General features: G+C 47.1%; 1 protein-coding gene across 1 annotated transcript in view; it reads left to right on the top strand.

The window, feature by feature from the left end:
- Positions 1-10,488, top strand: part of MECR (mitochondrial trans-2-enoyl-CoA reductase) — a 28,351-nt gene extending 17,863 nt beyond the window's left edge. The window contains exons 4-10 of the mRNA XM_016217116.2: positions 394-537; positions 2,473-2,575; positions 3,617-3,719; positions 4,954-5,027; positions 6,272-6,332; positions 6,479-6,551; positions 7,924-10,488. Of these exons, the coding sequence (XP_016072602.2) occupies positions 394-537; positions 2,473-2,575; positions 3,617-3,719; positions 4,954-5,027; positions 6,272-6,332; positions 6,479-6,551; positions 7,924-8,081 (716 nt within the window). The 3' untranslated portion in view covers positions 8,082-10,488. The remainder of the gene's footprint in view (positions 1-393; positions 538-2,472; positions 2,576-3,616; positions 3,720-4,953; positions 5,028-6,271; positions 6,333-6,478; positions 6,552-7,923) is intronic.
- Positions 10,489-14,580: the final 4,092 nt, after the last annotated feature.

Raw genomic sequence — 14,580 nt, 5'->3', positions numbered from 1 at the left:
CTAAAATGAAGGGAGTGATGATTATGGAGAGGACGATGAAGATTTGAAAACCAGGCTGGGTGAAGCCCAGAGAATGGCAAGGCTTTTTTCCCCTCATCTTCCTGGTAATGATGTTACTGTCTTACCCTCAGAGTCCAGTAGTTTGATATCCTTAGCCACCTGCTGAGTGACATTAGCTAAATCTAATGGTAACTAATGTGGGAAAAACAAAATCTACACCTTACTTAGTTATCATGAGGACTCAGAGACATTCAAAAGGACTTCAAGATTTTCTTTGTCCTCTAAGCATTCTTTGAAGTCTGCTGTCCTAGATGCCCATTTACTGAGGAGAGTGGGCTGGGGTTGAGTGTGGAGAGGGGTTCCTCACTGCCCTGAACTCATCCCTTGACTCAGGAACCTGGCAGACTGAGGCTGTGTTCAGCGAAGAAACACTGATCACAATTCCAAGTGACATCCCTCTTCAGAGTGCTGCCACCCTGGGTGTCAATCCCTGCACGGCCTACAGGATGCTGATGGACTTTGAGCAGCTGCAGCCAGGTAGGAACCTGCAGGTGGGAGGAGCAGGCCAGGATCCCTGGACTAGGGTGAGACCCAAATCCTGACCCTGAGGCCATGGGAACTTCCCAGAGAGGAAGATAAGCCTCTAACCTGGGTGAGTGTGTTGTTGCTTTTGCTTAGAAAGTTGTTAGCGTGGTTCCTAGAAAAGATGCTGAAGTCTCATGAAGAATACACTCAGGAAAACCACTGAAAGATCACATTCCCAGAGCCTGGGATGGAATCCTGTCATTCAGCAAAAACGGATCGAGCTGTGCTAAACTCTGGGGACACAAACCAGAGAAGATAGACACAGTGCCTGTGTTTTCAGTAAAATGCTGCACTTAGTAATTCCACTTGGCATTCACATATTACTTTCCAGTTCACACACGTGCCTTTACAAGCGTTACCACATTGAACACCAAATTGGCAAAGCAGTGCAGTGAGGTTGGTACCATTGGTTAAGAGCTCAAGCCCCAGGTTAACAACCTAGCTTCACTGAACTCCAGCTTCACCTTGCACTAACTGTGCGAGCTGACTTCTCACATCATCAGGGTTTCTTATCTGCCAAATGGAGAATAGGAATTCTGGGGGTTAGCTGAAACACTGCAATGTGACACTTAGCACAGGGCCTGACATACAGTGCAGTAACCACACTGCTTTTATTACCATTCCTTTTTATAAATGAGGAAAATGAGGTCCAGAGAGGTTAATTATTTGCATGAGATCATTCAGTAAGGAAATGACAAAACCAGGTCTTGACCCACATTGAAATCCAGTACATAGACACATATGAATATATATATATAATGGAAACCAAAGTTTCATGAAACAATATTTACCCCTACTATGTGTGATGTACTCTGCTGTTTTTTATTCTATTTTCCTCTATTTTAACAAAACCAAAAAAAAATGCTGTTTGCAACCCATTGCATTGATTTCATAACCCACTAATGAGTGACAACTTGCATGCTGACCCTGGCTAAGGAGAATGGGTATTCTTCTTCCAGGAAGTCCTCTGTCTCTGGCACCAGATCCTTCAAGACCCAGATAGCATTTCAGGGGTAATGGAGCACCCTCCTGGACATGACAGCATTGACTCTAATTAGGCGCATCCTGATTGATGCTCATAGGCTCCTGTTTTATGGAGAGGAAACTGAAGTACAGAGATCATGACTTGCCCTGTCTCATTCAGTTACCGTCAGTGGTGAAGCTGGGACTCACACCCAGGTCCATCTCGTCCCAGAGCCCATATTTTCCCCAACATGCCATACTGCCTCCCCATTGACTAATTCCAAATCTAGGCCTGGGCTTAGACTACAAACTATAGGACCCTGTTTCAGGGACTTCTAGTTTCTCCAGTATGGCTCTAGTTCCATTTCAAGGCAACGTGCTTTTATTAAGCAGTATTGGACCTATAAACCAACCATGTGTATGATGAGGCAGACCCTGTATATTAGTAGAGATGCCTGCAAAGTGCTGCAGGGACACAGAGGGAATAGTCTGGAAGGGCTTTGTGAAGGAAGCCTCACTTGAGCTGCGCTTCAAAGAATTTCAATAGGATTTCACAATGAAGGGAAAAAGGAAGAGGAAAGCATTGCACACCAAGGAAATAACCTAAGCAGAGACTTGAGGACATAAAAATTGGAGGGTGATGAAGGATGTAAACTCATTCACACAGCAGGGTCTAAATTACATCCACTGTAGACTCTGAGTTGCCGAGTCTTAGAAGGCGCTATGGGTGTTGTGGAAGTTTGGGGGGCACTGGGAGAAGAGTGAGCAGCATTCCAAGGCCTGAGAAGGCTCAGCAGCGAGGTCCCAGGTCTCTTTTGAGCCTAAGCACTCCATTTCTTGCCTTATATAGTAGGATCTCAGGCTGGAAGCCCTTGCCTGTTACGGGTCTGCGGGCTTGAACTGAGTCTCTTCCTGGCTCCACAGGAGATTCTGTCATCCAGAATGCATCCAACAGTGGAGTGGGGCAAGCAGTCATCCAGATCGCCGCAGCCCTGGGCCTGAGGACCATCAATGTGGTCCGAGACAGGTGCGTGGGGAGGCGGAATCCCAGATCATGACTTGGGCCTTTCCACCTCGCGTCCCTGTGTGTCCACCAGATGGCGCCCTTGCATAAGCAGGCCTCCTCTCTGGGCTGGGCGCATAGACCATGAGAAGTGAAGTCCAGGCGGCTTTTGGCTATAGGATGCGTGAATATTTGAAATGTAAAGGGAGGGCAGGATGGAGGTGGGCCATTACTGAACACTAGGAGTTTTTGAAACTCTTGACTTGTGATAACCCCATGTTTTCAAAACCAGAGTTCATATTTGGGAATGTTTTGCACTATGCTGTTCTTCCTATGAACTGTCTAGCCCAGGGCTCTTTTTGTTCCTTGTATTTGTGTGGTACTTTGAAGTGCACTAAATACACATTGAAGGAGACAGGGCAGGTTCATCATTTTACAGATGAGGAACTGAAGTTCCCGAGAGAGGAATCACCTTGCTTGGAGGCACAGGGAGTCAGTAGCAGGCTTCATTTCCTGACTTGTTCCCTTTCCCTCATAGCAGCCAGTTTCCTTAAGCCTCACTGTCCAGTGTGGGCATGTCTGTCGAAGTCCATTCTTAGTAGGAGAATTGATTCTTGCATCAGTTCTTTATCCCCCCCGGCTGTGCTAACAAAAATTATTGCCAAAGAGTCCCAGAGCCACTCCTCGGCTGGAGTGTGTTTGCTCAACACTCTGAAGAGCCCCTTGAAAAGAGAAGGGGGTGGAAAGGAAGTGGAACTTGTCATTTCAGTAGGAGAAATCAAGAAGTGAAATTACTTCTCCCTGGGCATAGATGGTTTGTAGCATCCCTGAGTTGGCAGGAGCTGTGGAAACTACCCAGCCCAGCTCTCTCATGCCAAGGAGGAAACTGAGGCCAAGAGTTGCTGGATGAAACTGGGTGGCCAGGCCCTGTTCAAGGCCCGGCTTAAACCCGACCCCAGCTTCCCACAAAGAAACTCACATCCTCACAGCTGTGGCAGAACAGTCCCAGCAGCCTTTGGTAGAGAAAGTGAGCAGATGTGACCGAGGATTGTGTTTGGTTTCCAGACCTGACATCCAGAAGCTGACCGACAGACTAAAGAATCTGGGGGCCGAGCATGTTATCACAGAAGAGGAACTAAGGAAGCCTGAGATGAAAAACATCTTTAAGGTACCTAGGATGAGGGACTTTGCACCTCCATTCCATGCTCACCCCCTGGAAGAAAGGTGACTTGAACTAGAAAAGCTGGGGACTAGCTCCCGTGTTCCTCTTCATATCTCTACTCCGTCTCATCACGGAAGGAAAAGCCCATCCCTCAGCCAGGGAGCAGCGTGCAGGAAGGTGCTGCGAGGCAGGCAGGAGAGACGGCAGGGTTTGGGAGACCCCGTGTGGTTTGCAGTTCTGAATATTTGTGGTGAGTCACATCAGTGCACACAGCCCATGTGAATCTCAGAGCTGGGAGAGGACCTGAGGAAACTGAGGCACAAAGAGGAAAAAGAAAGAAGTAACATTTCCTGAGTACCTACCTTATGGGGGTTTTTTTAATCCTCACCTGAGGATATGTTTTTTATTGATTCTAGAGAGAGAGGAAGGGAGAGGGTATGGGGGAGCAGGAGCATCGATGTGAGAGAGAAACATCAATTGGTTGCCTCCTGCACACAGCCCATCCTAGGATCCAACCCACAACCTGGGTATGTGCCCTGACTGGGAATCGAACCCTAGACGCTTTGGTGCAGAGGACAACATTCCAGCCAACTGAGCCACACCGGCCAGGGCCTTACCTTACGTTTTATCTGAGAATCCCACAAAAACTCTACAAAGTAGGTGCTATCTATTTTATAGATGAAGAAATCCAGACTCTGAAAAGATAAAGGATTAGACCAAGACCACACAGTCTTAAGTGGTGGAGTCGGGGCTAGCACCAGGTCTCTCTGAACCCATAGCCTCTAAACCTTGCAGAACCTCCACTCCCAGCACACCTAGCAAGTGACCAAACCACATCTCAGCCTCATTTCACTAAACTCTAGAGGGACCAAACACACACACACACACACTCTAGCAGGAACACTTGAGAACATTTCTGAAGCAGTAGATGTAATACAAACTGAGTCCAGAGTTCCGAGAAGAGGTGCATTTGGGGAAATGAAGTCCTTGGAAATGGGCTGTAGATACCCTTTGTCTGTTCTTTCCCAGATGAGGTGAGTTCCGGATGAAATTCTCAAACAGATAACACAATGAGGTTGGTGAAGAAAAGGCTATCCCTGGCAAGGGAAAAACAGCAAGAACATCCTGTGTTCTTTACTCCCTCCTTCTGACACTTGGGCCAGGGAAGTGCTGTTTGTAACAGCTTCAAACCGCACGTGTAGAGAGGTAGCTCCCTCACTGCAGGTTCTTTATGTTCCAGGACATGCCTCAGCCGCGGCTCGCACTCAACTGTGTCGGCGGGAAAAGCTCCACAGAGCTGCTTCGGCAGTTAGCGTAAGTCCCTCAGCCCTGCGGTCCAGTTTACCGGTGCTCTCCAGGCCTTGAGCTGGGACGACCATCAGGTGACCAGTCCCAGAGGCCAGTGCAAGCCAAGGCCAGGTCAACAGGACCCTGAGTAGGAAACTGGGGCCAAAGTCATGTCCTAGCTCTCTGGGCACTTCCTTTCTCGGCCACCTTCATTAAAGGTGACTGAGAGCCCATCCAGCTTTGCTTTTCCAAGGGACCCACTGCTAGGCTCTCTCTGCCAGGGGAATGGTTGAGGATTCATAACCTAAGGGCATCTTAAAAAGTTACTTAGTCCCAGCTGATTAGCTCTTAAATTTTTTATTAGCTTTTAAACATAGATTCTCATTTTAGAGGTAACATGACGCTTATTACAAAATATTTTGAAAGCATATAAAAGTTCAAAGGAAAAACTAAAGTACAGAAGTTGCTTATCATGCTGCTGCCGAGGGGCATACGCACCGCAGAAAGTTAACAGTGCGTGGCCTCCCATTCTTTCTTCGTTTAATAGGAACTGGAGCTGGAGTGTGCCTGAGAGGACACTCCCCAGCTACAGCAGGAATCCCCTAAACAGTGTTAGTCAGTACATATTTGCTAGCCCTCTCTAGCTACAGGGTATAGAGATGGCTCGCACTCACAGGCCAGATGGGAAGATGGGCCATGTGGTCAAAGAGCTGTGAAAACAATGAGAGTTCACTGTGCACTGACCTCTGTGCAGAGAGCTTGAGGTACCCCTCCCACAGCCACCTAGGCCAGGAGTATTGTTCCCATCCCCATTTATACAAGGTCCAGAGAGTGTAATCACCTACCCAAGGTCTAGGAAGCGGCAGGGCCAGGCTCAGCCCTCCTCCGGGCAATCTCAGGGGCAAACTGCAGCCCCGTGTCACTTGTAGGAGGGAGAGGGTGATCTGGATCAGTATCAGTGCCGCATCCACTATAGACGGAGTAGAGCAAGGCTGAACTCAGGTCAGAGCCTGGCTGGGTGGTTAGATCAGTGGGTTCCCATCCCTGTCTAAACATCCAGGTCATCTGGAGGGGGGACTGTTGTTTTTAATATAGACCCCTCCTCCTGGTTCATTAGGTCTGGGGTAGGACCTAGGAATCTGTATTTTGGACCCTTCCCAGGGATTCTGAAAGCAAGGTTTGGGCTTCTGGGTTGGAATAGAAGTGCTGTGGTGGGTTCCAGAAAGGCTCTGGATCTGCCCATACCCATTCTGTTCTCTCTGACTCTTCAGGCCTGGAGGAACCATGGTGACCTACGGGGGGATGGCCAAGCAGCCCGTCATCGCTTCTGTGGTAAGCTGGTGGAAGGCAGGCCTGAAAATGGGCCCAGATACCACAATTGTGTAAACTCAGGCAGTCCCCCTGTTTCCAGGGGAAGAATATATGGTATCTGAAGTTCTTGCCCTCAGAACCCCAGCATGTCCTTCCTTTGTCCACAGAGCCTGCTCATTTTTAAGGATGTCAAACTTCGGGGCTTTTGGTTGTCCCAGTGGAAGAAGGACCACAGTACAGGTAAGTGCATGGTGGACCCATTGCCAGGGGTCACACAAGAGGGAGTGCCTGCTGCAGAAGTGGCCAGCCTCTCTGAGCTGTGGATGGGTGATTGGACCCCCAACCCTACAACAGGGTAAAGGAAAACAGCCTCTACAGCGACAGTTAGCAAATAGTTATTGGACTAAAGTGGGCTAGTTCTTGGAGGCATAACATTGAACAAGGCACACATTGCCCTGGTCCTTGAGTTGCTGGCAGTGGGGAAGACTGCCATGGAAGACAACCAGGTAAGGAAAACCACTTCTGCAACCAGCCTGCCTGGGTTCTGCCTTTCTGGTTATAGGCTGTGCCTAGCCTAGCTGTGGGACCTGGACAAGTTACTTAGCCTCTGTCTCAGTTAAAATGTCATAATAGTTTAAACTATTGTTAGCCCTGTTTGACAGAAGAGGAAACTGAGGTTCAGAGTGGTTAAGTAGCTTGCTCAAAGTCACCCCACCTAGGGAGAGGGGCAGCCAGGATGTGACTAGCTAGTCTCTCTGACTCTAGAACCTGAGCCAGGACACCATTCTTCCTCTCCTGGAGGACCAGCTCCCCAGAGAGTGCCCCCCAACCTGAAACTGAAGAATGACGAGGGGCTATCCAAGTGAAAGAGAGGAAAGTGGTGGTGTGCATGGGGGGTTTCAGCTAGAAAAACAAGCGTGTGCAAAAGCCCATTAGAGGAAGTGGGAAGCTGGACAGATTGGTTGTAACCACATTATGAAAGGCCTTATAAATCTTTTTAAGGAGTTTAGACTCTATCTTAAAGGCAATTAGGGAGCCATGGAAGTGTTTTAAGCAGGGGATATGATTAGATGTGAATGTTGAATGAATTGAGGTCTATGAAAAAACCCTTCTCAGCCAAGGCCTTTACTTCTTATCTTACTGAACCATGTTGGGTCCTTAGTGGGAGGGGACGGTGGTGGCCTCAACTCCTAGGGTTCAAGGGAGTCCTGGGCTCGGGAGAGCTCCTTTTCCTGAGTAAAGCTCATCTGTTCCACATCAGTTAGTGTGCCAGGCACACCCTTCTCCCTCTCTGTGCCTCTTCTGGCTTCCCTGCCAGGAAGTAATCCTGCGCCTCCCTCCCTTCAGACTCCAGGTTACACCCCAGTCAGGTTCTGTGGGTCTGAGCCACCACTCTGCCTGCTCCTCAGTTCCTAGGGCCACTCCCCATGTTCTTCTCTCCCCACCCTGCCTCTCACTGTCCTGAAAACAGGTGGGGACCGGGAAGCCAAGCCTTGGGCTCTCGAGGCTTTTCTGGAGTGCAGCACCAGCTCCTACTAGCAGGGGTGATGTGCCATCTCCCCAAGCCCTGCTGCTGCTGCACCCCTGTCTGACTCCCTCCAACCTCCCACAGACCAGTTCAAGGAGCTGATCCTCACTCTGTGCGACCTCATCCACCGCGGCCAGCTCACGGCTCCCACCTGCTCCGAGGTCCCACTGCAGGACTACCAGTGTGCCTTGGAAACCTCCATGCAGCCCTTCTTGTCTTCAAAACAAATTCTCACCATGTGATAATCCCAGAGGAGCCAGAGCGAAATGGGAAGGGATGTGCATCAACAGGACTGGTTTTGGCCCCTTAGTCTGGGCCCTCAACCTTCCCCACGCTGCTCCTCTCCTCACTGTCACTTCCAACCAAGGTTTTCCCCAGGGCCAGCCTCAGGGTATCTAATAAATTCTGAAGTTCCGGAAAACAAACACAAACCAATAGAAGTCATCCCTGTTGAGAAGGACCATCACTGTGCACCTGCCACCTCCCAGGACTTAGAAGCTCCCCTGCCTATCCTTCCTTTGTGCCCCATTGATCATTTCCTGACACCCTGAAAGTACAGCCAGGGTGGCCTGGCAGGTACAAAAGCCAGAGAGATACAATCTCTGCCCTCAAGCCATCCTAGCCCACAGAGGAGAATCTTCTAAAAAGGAAAGTTGACTCATTCTCAGGTGGTGCACAGTTCAGGGGCCAGGGAGTGAATGCCAGGCTGAGGTACTGAGGAAATGTGGCCTCCAGTAGCTGGACCACCCTCACAGAACATCCATTCTAAATGGGGAGACAGATGTTAGTTACACCAGTGGTTCTCAACCTGAGGTCATTTTATCCCCAGGGGACATTTGATAATTGTCTGGAGACACTGTCATAATTGAGAGGGTGCTACCTGCATTTAGTGAGTAGAGGTCAGTGGTGTGGCTAAAACATCCTACAGTGTACAGGGCAGCCTCCCTCAACAAAGAATCATCCAGTCCAAAATACAGCCACTATTGAGAAACCCTGCATTAAACCAATAATTCCACAGTAGTGACCATAGTGATCAGTGTGCTAAAGAAGACACGTGAAGTTTATGAGAGCAGAACTAAGGTCTTGTCCCCGGCCTGGGGTCAGGGTGCCTTCCTGAGGGTAAGCTTGGAAGTGGGCCCTGAAAAATTAGTAGTTTTATTCCAAGAGAAGAGTTTGACATTAGGTGACTTTTTGGTGTTTGCTTAATGATCCACTCACCCAAAGCAAAGAACTAGAGACTTTGAATGTCTCCCTTACCACCTGGCTCTCTGTCCCTTAGCTCATTCAGGGAGTGCTTACTGGGTGCCGAGTGTGTACCTGAATCTTTGGATGCCCATGAGAGATGTGGGGCTGGCCCTTAGCCTAGTGCAGGGGACAGATCTTTACAGTATACTAATAACATACAGAGGTGTTCATGGCAGTGGGGACACAGCAGCTCTGCCTGAGGGGTTAAGGAAGGCTTCCTGGAGGAAGTGTGGGCACAGCAAAAAAAATTTTAGATTTTTTTTTATTGATTTTTTGGAGGAAATGAAAGAGAAAGAGACAGAAACATCAATGATGACATAGGGGCATTGATCCACTGCCTCCTGCACACCCCTACCAGGGATCAAGGCAGCAACCTTTTGGTGCACTGGATTATGCCCAACCAACTGAGCCACACTGGCCAGAGCATAGCAAATTTTGAAGGCAGGAAAAGGTGCACCAAGCAAAGCCAACAGCACACATGGTTGGAGGCTCAAGAGAGCCTGGCACTTGGGCAACTGCCAACAAGCAAGTATAGCCACTGCTAAGACCTGAGGAGGAATATGAAGGAAGACAGATGAGAAAGGTAGACAGGGGTCAAAGCAGAAAGGGTCATGAAGTCAGGACTTATCCTCAAGACCAGGTGTATTGTGGAAAACATGCTCAGAAGGCCAGAGTACACTCAGGTTTAGTTGCACACCAGCATATACACAGGCTCCTGGCATGACCCTGTGCCTTTGGGAGCATCTTGTGTGTCCTCTGCAGAAAGCACACAGGTTCAGCCTGGGGCTGGGAAAGGTCTGTCTGCAGGTGCTTCTGGATAAGATTTGCCACCTTATACACCTAGGTTCAGAATCAGCTCCAACTCATCCAAGTCCCTCCTCTCCCCAGTCCTCTCTCCTCAAGGCTAGGGGACAATTTGTATAGATGGCCCATGTGGGCAAGTGGAAAAGCCTGAGAGGTAGTAGGGGCTGCCCAAAGGCTGTAGGAGTGAACATTAAGTTCTTCGGGGCATCCACACTGTTGGGCTTGGAGGGAATGATGAGCCTGCAGCCATGAAGGAGCAGGCAGACCCCTAGTGTGGACTCAAGAGGCAGAAAGGCAGGAGTAAGTTTCCTCACACCCTGGTTAGAGACCTCCTGGAGGCTGGCAACATGTCCTAAGAACAGACCTCTAGGGACCTAGAGGTGACATTTGGGTTGGGCTTTGATGGATAATTATTGTTTCCTCAGGAAAGGGAGATAAGCATTACAGACTAAGGAACCAGATTAAGCAAAGTTACAGAGGCAGGACATTTATGTCTGAATCTTCTGATTTTCCCCTTAATATCCATTCTCTTAAGAATCAAAACTGATGACTTTTAGGTGGGCACATAGTAGACTGGAATAAACACTGCTTCCCTGCCTCCCTTGTAGCACATGAGATCTGTCCCTTGTCATGTAAGCAGAGGGGTAGGTGTCAGTTTCTTAGGAACCCTCTTTAAAATATAGCTGGCATCTGTCCTGAACTTTTCTTCCACCTTCCTCCTGGCTGGGAAACAGACATGATCCCTGGAATTTGCACAACCATCTTTGACCATGTTAAGAATGGAACAGCAATGAGATCACAGGAGCCTGGGTCCATGATACCCAGAAGCCCTGACTGCCCACCTCAGGACTTGAGAAATAAGTTTTACTTAGGAAATAAGCTTCTAGGCTCTGGTCAGGTAACTCAGTTGGATAGAGCGTTATCCCAACACGCCAAGGTTACTGGTTTGATCCCTGGTCAGGGCACATACAAGAATCAACCAATGAATGCATAAGTAAGTAGAACAACAAATCTATCTTTCTTTCCCTCTCGCTCTAAAAATCAATTTTTTTAAAAAAATGAAATGAGCAATAAGCTTCTATGTTATTTAATCCCCTAGTGATTGGGCTTTCTCTGAAACTAATCATAACCGCTACATATTCTATGATTCAATCTATATTGAAATCAAGTCAATCAATCTGAACCTGAAAAAGTGCATGGTGGCAGTTTTGTAATTCCCAGCTAAGGAATGTGGACTTTATCCCATTATCAGTAAAGAAAAGTTTTCTGAGCCAGAAGGTCAAACTGTACTTTAGAAAAATCCCTCTGGCAGCAGGTTGAGGGAGAATTTGGAGAAGGAGGGCACTAAAGAAAGATAAAATCTGAAATGTCCATGCTTCTAAATTTTATATAAGTAAAATCTTCCTAAATTTTTGAAGACCAACATGGGGATTACCAACATTTAAGAGGCCAGCAGAGGAAAGAAGACTGAGACAAAACAATGTCAAAAGAGAATCTGACTTAAAATGGATCATTTCTCTCACAGTTTGCAAGTACAGGAGATTGTTTTTAATTTTCAGGTGGAATAATCTCTCTGAGGGGTTGGGACAGCTCTTCTGGTGCACTAAGTAAACAATATAATTTTTAATGGCTAACGGAGAAACCTTTGGCTCCAGGAAACTAAAAGAAGACAATCCAGCACAACCCCCTAAACCAAAGCTTGGAGACACCCGAAGCCCGGAAACTTCCTGACTCTGGCTTTCAGTGGTGTCTTCTGGGAGCATCTACCCTGTGACAATCACAGCCACTGCTGTCATATTGATGACTGTCTTGTGTCTTGGGAGATGAGATAATTAAGCCTGCTGTCCTCAAGGAAAGACTGAGGCCCAGAAGAAAAAGGTTCTTGCATCAACCTGTGTGTGCCAGGTGTCCCTGTCCTTGTGCATGGAAGCTGTCAGCAGTGTCAGCCACATGCTTATTGGCATGTGGGTAGGATGCTGGGCCCAGCCAGAGCAGCTGGAGATAGTAGAGAAGAGAGACTTAGTCATGGAATAGCATCTGCCTTCATTTGAAGGCAGGAAACTCCTGGGAAGGTAAGTGGGAGGGAGACACTGCCCCCCCCCCCAAAGGGAAGAAAGTTTTCCCTGTGTCCCTAATCCTCTGCAGTGTACAAGCACTTTGACCTGCATCTTCATTTGATTTTTAAAACTTCCCTATATCATTGAGATTTTAATATCACCACTTTACTGAAGAGGAAGACGTTGAGAGGTAAGGTGAGTTGCTCAAGGTCACAGCAGGCAGCAGAGCTGCCACCAGACACCAGGTCCCCTGACCCTGTCTGGTCACCGTATCAGTCAGTACCAATTCTTTTGGCCCCACAGTTGGCCTTGAGCTCCTTTTTCTCAGGACTCCTTGATTTTGTTGAATGATAATTAACATGTCAATCAAAAGACTTCAAACTTCCCTGAGTCTACGTCTCATGGGGAGGTGTGGAAAAAAAAGGAGAATCAGGAGGCCATTGAAGGAGTCCAGATCATTCATTTATTCATTCAGTAAATCTTTTGAACACCTATTATGTGAAAAAGCCCTGTTGTAGGTGCCAGGGGTAAAGCAGGAGACAAAAACACATGGCCCCTGATACTAGGGGACTTATATTCTAGTGGAGGAGAAAGACAGTGAATGAGCAAAAAAAGTCATTAGAGTGTGATAACTGCTGTGCGAGAAAAAAGTGGCATCATAGTATGCGTAGGGGTGGGGGTGTACTTAGGACAAGGTAGGGAAGGAAGGTCTAAGGAGCCAGCCATATTCAGACAGGGAGCAGCACACTTAAAAGCCCTGATGTGTGAACAGTATGATGAGGCCTGAACTAGCTTAGTTAGTGGGAGTGGAGAGAAGTGAATAGATTTGTGAATATTTAGGAGGAAAAACTAAAAGAGACCGAATGTGGTGGCTGAAGGTTGAACTTTGGCACGTTGCTGGTTAGAGGTGCCCCTCGCGGAGTTGGGGAACTCCAGAGGAGGAACAGATTTTGGAGACAGGCATTTCCCCTCTGTGGGGCTCTTTCCCATCTGTACAATAGGCTGAGTAGATTATATGACGGTGCTAGTTTTTAAGAATATTATGATCCTCACGCTTTACTAAACTCCAAATGGATCAAAGATTGCAATGCAAAAATATGCCCTAAAAGTAACAGAATAAACCATGGGAGGTTTTTTAAAAAATTTTTTAAAAACACACACACAGAGTGAGGAAGGCCTTTCAAACTACAACACAAAATCCAGAATCAAAGAAAAATAAAGAATGGATAAATTTGATCCCATAAATGTCTAATGTTTTTGCATGACAAAAAACACTAGGCAAAGTCAAAAGTCATCAAACTAGGGAAAAATATTTGCACTTCATTTGACAAAGCTGATTTCCCTATTATATTGTGAGCTCCTATGAAAACATAAAATTGTCAAAAAATAGACACAGAAAGTAAAATATGTCTCTTAAACATATGAAATAAGGCTCACTCCACTCCAAATAAGATAATTTCAATTTACACTACCCAAGATACCATTTTTTAGCTATCAGATTGACAAAGATCATTAAGTTTGATAACGGTGTTGATGAGGAGATGGAGAATTGAGCAATAGCTACCAAATCTACATTTGCCCACACCCTTTGAGTACTTCTAGGAATAGATTCTACATATATACATATATACACAAAGTTAGTCACTGCAACAGACATAACAAAAGGTTTGAACTTATCTCAATGTACTTCACTAGGGCACTGATTAATAAATTACTGTGTATAAAATGGTATGAGCCATAAAAATAGTCCTGAGGACGCTCCTTCTGTACTCTTATGGAATGATTTTTAAAATATATTAAGTGCCGACCTGTATGTACAGTACACTGCTATTTGCTTTATGTGTGCAAAATACCTCCGAAGGACATTTATGAAACTGATTACACTGATTGTCTCTGGGGAGGGAAACTAGGCAGCCAGAGGATGGTAAGACTTTTCACTGTGTATCACTTCAATCAGTTAATGAATTATCCTTTCTAAATATAATTTAAAACATAAATACAAACAGGAAAAAGAAAAATACCTCCTTGTGGTTCTAGGTACACTGGGTTAGAGAGAAGGGACCCGGCCTTTAGAGCGCTCCCACGGTCCAGACGCTGTCCCAAGCTCTCCCACGTACACCGCCCCACTCAGCTACCCCGGTATCCACTGAGATGGGAGAAGTTAGTCTAATTTTACAAGTTAGAAAGCAAGTTAAATTGGTCAAGTAATTTAGTCGATGTCAAGCCTAATCTCGCTTCAAAGCTCCAGGCTTCTCCACTTTCCACACTGCTTCTATTGAAGGAAAGTGTCCTATTTTTTAAATAATATTGGTATTTATTGGGCACTTGTGCTGGGAACAGTACAAAGTGCTTTGCGTAATAATTCTCTCAAGACAACTCTGGAAGGTTGCCATTTCTATCCCCCTTTTACAGAGACGACTAGCGAGGCTCAGGGATGTGGCTAGTAACGAGCCCAAGGTCACAGATACAAGCTAAGTTTAATTCCAAAGCTCCTGCTCTAGCCCGGAAACCACTCGGGTTCAAATGACAAAAAGCACCAACGCCGGCTGGGCCGCGAGGCAGCGCGGGCACTTCCGCCGGCGGCGGCCAAACCAGCGGCCCGGGACGGCGAAGCAGGCCTCGCGACCGAGAGCTC

The sequence above is a fragment of the Miniopterus natalensis genome, chromosome 9 (genome assembly GCF_054644295.1).
Source record: "Miniopterus natalensis isolate mMinNat1 chromosome 9, mMinNat1.hap1, whole genome shotgun sequence".
NCBI classification, from domain to species: Eukaryota; Metazoa; Chordata; class Mammalia; order Chiroptera; family Miniopteridae; genus Miniopterus; species Miniopterus natalensis.
The sequence above is the reverse complement of the archived record's forward strand: the minus strand, read 5'-3'. Positions and strand labels throughout refer to the sequence as shown.